The sequence below is a fragment of the Coccinella septempunctata genome, chromosome X (assembly GCF_907165205.1).
Source record: "Coccinella septempunctata chromosome X, icCocSept1.1, whole genome shotgun sequence".
Taxonomy (NCBI): Eukaryota; Metazoa; Arthropoda; class Insecta; order Coleoptera; family Coccinellidae; genus Coccinella; species Coccinella septempunctata.
Window position 1 is genome coordinate 17,143,426 of NC_058198.1, and position 4,782 is coordinate 17,148,207.

At 36.4% G+C, this 4,782-nt stretch overlaps 1 protein-coding gene across 1 annotated transcript; it reads right to left on the reverse strand.

The window, feature by feature from the left end:
* Positions 1–1,215: 1,215 nt before the first annotated feature.
* LOC123322284 (MFS-type transporter clz9-like) lies at positions 1,216–2,890 on the reverse strand. Its single transcript, XM_044910226.1, has 3 exons — positions 2,637–2,890; positions 1,603–2,246; positions 1,216–1,553 (listed from the first exon to the last, which is right to left on the reverse strand). The coding sequence occupies exons 2-3, from the start codon at positions 2,243–2,245 to the stop codon at positions 1,216–1,218; spliced, it is 981 nt and encodes a 326-aa protein (XP_044766161.1). The 5' UTR covers position 2,246; positions 2,637–2,890.
* Between the last annotated feature and the right edge of the window lie 1,892 nt (positions 2,891–4,782).

Consider the following 4,782-nt stretch of genomic DNA (forward strand, 5'->3'; position numbering starts at 1 on the left):
TAATACATTGATTCCATAGAAATTTCAAGTCACAGCAATCTAATATCGAATCAGACGACGGAACGGGCAATTGGGTGGTGGGGTACTAGGGAGGGATGGTAGAGGGGCTATATAACGGCGGAGTAGATGTACAAAGTATTCAGTTGTGAATGTGCTTCGTGCTGCAAATATTGTGTTGTGGTTTCCATTTTTTAACTTTGATACTATCGAATTTTATCGTTTCATACTTAAATATTTTTTTCATTGTGGAAGACGAGATGGACAGAAAGAAGATCTTGAGAATGGGATTGGAAAAATTGAAGTCTAAACAAATTGACTTGAGGAGAACAGTTCAAATCAGGAATTTTCTGAAGTCACATGTAGGAGAACGAAAAAGAGGAAAAGTTCCGCAGAAAAAATCCGACACTCACGCTGCAAGGAGAGAAGGTAATCAAGATGAACATAGCCAAAAAGTCGTGAAGAAAATAAATTCCGATGTTGGAGAAAAAAAGCAGTATGTGTCGAACGGAAATCTGAGAAAACGCTTGACGAGGTCTTTCATTCTGAAGGAGATTCTGAATATGACATCTATTAGAAGAAAAGAAGATCCTAATATCAAACTTTTCAATGTGAATGACTAAGGTAAATGTCCCAAATTCGGACAGGTTAAGACAAATCTTGATTAACAAATTGTGCAGAAATTATATCCTAAACATTTCACTACGAAATCCCTCATATACACATGCACGTATGTTTTTCATACATTATTCTCAATATTGGGAAGTAATAAAAATACACACATTTAATAGAAAATATTTATTATTCCTGTCTGTTTGTGAATCTAATTCAGACAGGGTAAACCATATTCAGTAGTTAATTCGGACACACATGGGACCATAATTTGGACATGGTCCCTAATGCTGAATTTCATCACCTTATTCTGAACAAAGCAATAATTTAAGATAAATTTGAGAAAAATATATTTCAATGAGCGTAAATTGAAAAAAAAACGAATAATTCGTTGAATTCAGACACTTTGGAACTTTTTCATTTCTCCAACAGTGAAAATTCCACGTTTGTTACATAGAACCGGTTCCTCAATTTTTTCATAAATTTCATCAAAATCGTACCACAAAATATCTTTTTTTAATGGCCACTTCCAATTATTTCCACTCTGTGTCATCACGCTCACAAATGCTTTTCCTTTTTGAAGTTCCTCAATCACCCCAGGAAATTTTATATCCAGATAATCCACAACCACTGAAGCATATGTGTTGCATTTGGAAATAAGCTTATGAGAATTATTCCATTGTCAGAGCAGAAATTACTTAGATGCATCGTCAAATGTGATTTATGCCCATCCACATAAAATATAACTGGTAATGGTATATTGTTCCTTATGAGCCAGGGATGGAATATATTGGAGACGTATTCAAAAAAACTCTCGCCGGTCATCCAGCCTGATTCAGATTTCCCTAAGCCCCATTTATCAGGCATTAGTGCTACTATGCTCTGAGGAATGCGTTCATAGGCAAACATGACCATTGGAGGAGGCAAATCTCCAGCTGCGTTTCCTGTAAAATAATAAAATAAGTATAATAAATAGCAATTAGGGTCTTATACCTGTGATGAGTGTTGTTATGCATTCTTTCTCATCATTGGCAGTATGGTTGTAAACTGTTCTGCAGCCCTTCATTGCCAGTACTTTTTTTCCCTTTGGACAAAGGAAGAACGCACTTTCATCAGTATTATAAATTCTTCGTGGATCATAAAGAATTTCGGTCAGATTATTATCATGGAAATATTGTTCCAGTTCCTTGAACCAGTTTCTGATTTGAACTTCAGTTAATGTGGCTCTAGAATGAACGAGGTTTTGCGTCATTCTTCTTGTGATTTCCGGATGTCGGCGAAGAAAACCTTCATACCAATGCCTTCCAGGACGATTGTCTTTGAACGGATTCTCTCTTTTCTTCTTGAGTAGCAACATTCGTACACTATCCAATAATTGACTTCTGTCTACAGGAAAACCGACTCGACTTACACTAATAATCCACTTGACCAATGTGCCCTCTTCTTCTGCGGTCAAAATTGTTGGGGCTCCAGCAGAACAATTGATGGCATATTTTCCATGAAATTTTGAATGCAACGTTGTTTTAGGAATATTGAATTCTCTGCTGGCTCTCTTAACCGGCATTCCATTTCTTATAGCTTCCAAAGCCAACTTGAGCGTATCCAGTGAGTAGTTTTTATTCTTTTTTGAGGGCATTCTGAAACATTCAAGTTGGAGAAGCCTGTATTAGAGAAGGTGAACCTAATTGTGACACATCATATCCTTATTCGGACACCCATGTCCGAATTAGGTTACCATGTCTGTTTCGCAGTAAACTCTTCAAACAAAGAGATTGCTGTGTTTGAACTAGTCAATATTGTAGAATATATATACATAAGAAAATTTCAATGTAAACCTAATTCGGACCCCTCTATGTCCGAATTAGATATTGAAAATTTTTAGTGTCCCTAATTCGGACACCTCTATAAATTCTAGGTTATAACATACAAACGTTAGTTTTTCAACGGAAAATACCATACAGATACCGAAAAGCTTATTGCAACATTAGAACATGCGATTATAAAATATATTATGACAAGAAACGTACCTGGAAAGTGTCTGCAAATCCTCATTCACTATAAGATAAAACACTGAAATCACTGTCACTCGCAAACCGCCTTTTCCAATGGACGCATGAAGTATAGGAAAGTTGGTACCACTGAAGATTTTGGTGGATGATTTCAGATTATGACTGTAGATGTCTTTAATGCATAGACTCTGTCGTTTCCTTGAACTGATTCGTTATTATGCTCACTTGAATTAATTCTGTCCGATATTGGGACAGTGTCAGCAATCGGGACATTTACCTTACATTGAGAATTTAGGAAGAAGGAGAAACCTATAAAATGAAAACTTTTGTAGGATTTGTAACTCCAGCCCGCGCTCTATATTCAAAATGAAATATTACCTTCGAAAAAAATTGAAAATTGTTAGATGTAGAGAAAAGACATCAGTACTGTTTTAAGTACTATGCGTAAAAGACTGAACGCTCCTTGAACTGCGATCAAGAAATAGAAAATTCATAATATTGGAGTGCAAGTCTGATATTTGAATTTACAGCATATTCTTAATGAAACATTAATTTTGAAAACAAATAAAAATTGATAGGGGATCATAAAAGTTAACAGTTAGTACTGTTTCAAGTACTATGCAAAAAAAAATCCACTGAACGCTTCTTGACCTGCAATCAAGCAATAGGTTATGTATGAATTCAGAGTGCAAGTCTGATATAATGAATCATTTATGATATAGAGTGTATTCTAAATGAAACATTAGGTTTGAAAAAAAATTAAAAATTGTTAGGTGTACTCAAAAGACAACGTTAGGTCCCGTTCCAAGTACGGTATAAAAAAAATTAAAACTTCAAAATATGACCAGATATACTAATTATCAGTAAAAATTAAGTGGGAGGATATCAAATAAGTGAGCCTTCGAATAAGGGCGATAAATAAACGAAATCAACTCAGATATATGAAAACCAACAACTGGTGATTTGTTTGTCCACTTTTATATCAATGTGTATTATGTTCCTGAATTAATTTCGTTTGTTTTGAGTTATTTTATCCTCTCATTTATTGAGACATTGGTTCACTATAACCAGGATAATTTCCAATCCTGCTTTTTTTTGTCATTCAAGAACATTGTTTTAGGGATTCATCTACTATTTATAATAATAATAATAATATAATATTCAGTTGGACGAAAATATTTATAAAGTCATGCAGAAGGCGGTACTGCTCGGAACGGCGAGAACTGTACGCAAGTACATGGGGAATGCAGAGGAACACCGTCTGCTCCGACAGGAAGTTCGGGTGGAGCAGGAATCCAACCTACAGCAGGAAGCCGAGGAGCGACCCGAACCCCACCACCACCACGAGCCCGAAAACCTGGAAAGGGCTCCAACAGAGCTTTATCCTTTTGATATCTCAGATATCTGGGATAAGTGAATTTTCCTCTGGAGAGGAGTGTGAAAGCCGCAAGGCTAAAGTCATCACATAATAATAATACAGAGATCTCGTGGAACAAACCAGAAGACAGTGGAAGCTGAAAGATATAAAGACCATCCCTATTGTCATTTCATCTACAGGCCTGATACCGAAGAAATTACTAGAGAACTTGAGAAAACTTCAGTTGGACGAAAATATTTATAAAGTCATGCAGAAGGCGGTACTGCTCGGAACGGCGAGAACTGTACGCAAGTACATGGGGAATGCAGAGGAACACCGTCTGCTCCGACAGGAAGTGCGGGTGGAGCAGGAATCCAACCTACAGCAGGGAGCCGAGGAGCGACCCGAACCCGACCACCACCACGAGCCCGAAAACCTGGAAAGGGCTCCAACAGAGCTTAATCCTTTTGATATCTGAGATATCTGGGATAAGTGAATTTTCCTCTGGAGAGGAGTGTGAAAGCCGCAAGGCTTAAGTCATATGTTTATTAATTCCAAGAAATTACACCAAATAAGATATAAAAATGGAATAAGTCAAAAAACATATTGAACAGGAATCAAACAGACAAAATATCAACATACCTATCTCCTACAGTACGAAATAAATTCAGATAAACTGTATGGCTCTGATTTCAAAATAAAACAATATAAAGATTTCTTAAAATCCTCATCGCAAGTGATCATTCTAATAGTTTTTGGTAGAGCATTGTACATAGATATTGCCATACATTCAACAGTTCTCTCCCT

Excerpts from the sequence above, each read along its gene's own strand:
- LOC123322284 (XM_044910226.1), bottom strand. The coding sequence starts at position 2,245 with ATGCCCTCAAAAAAGAATAAAAACTACTCACTGGATACGCTCAAGTTG. Across the intron at positions 1,554-1,602 it reads CATAACAACACTCATCACAG|GAAACGCAGCTGGAGATTTG; the intron begins GTATAAGACCCT and ends ATTATTTTACAG.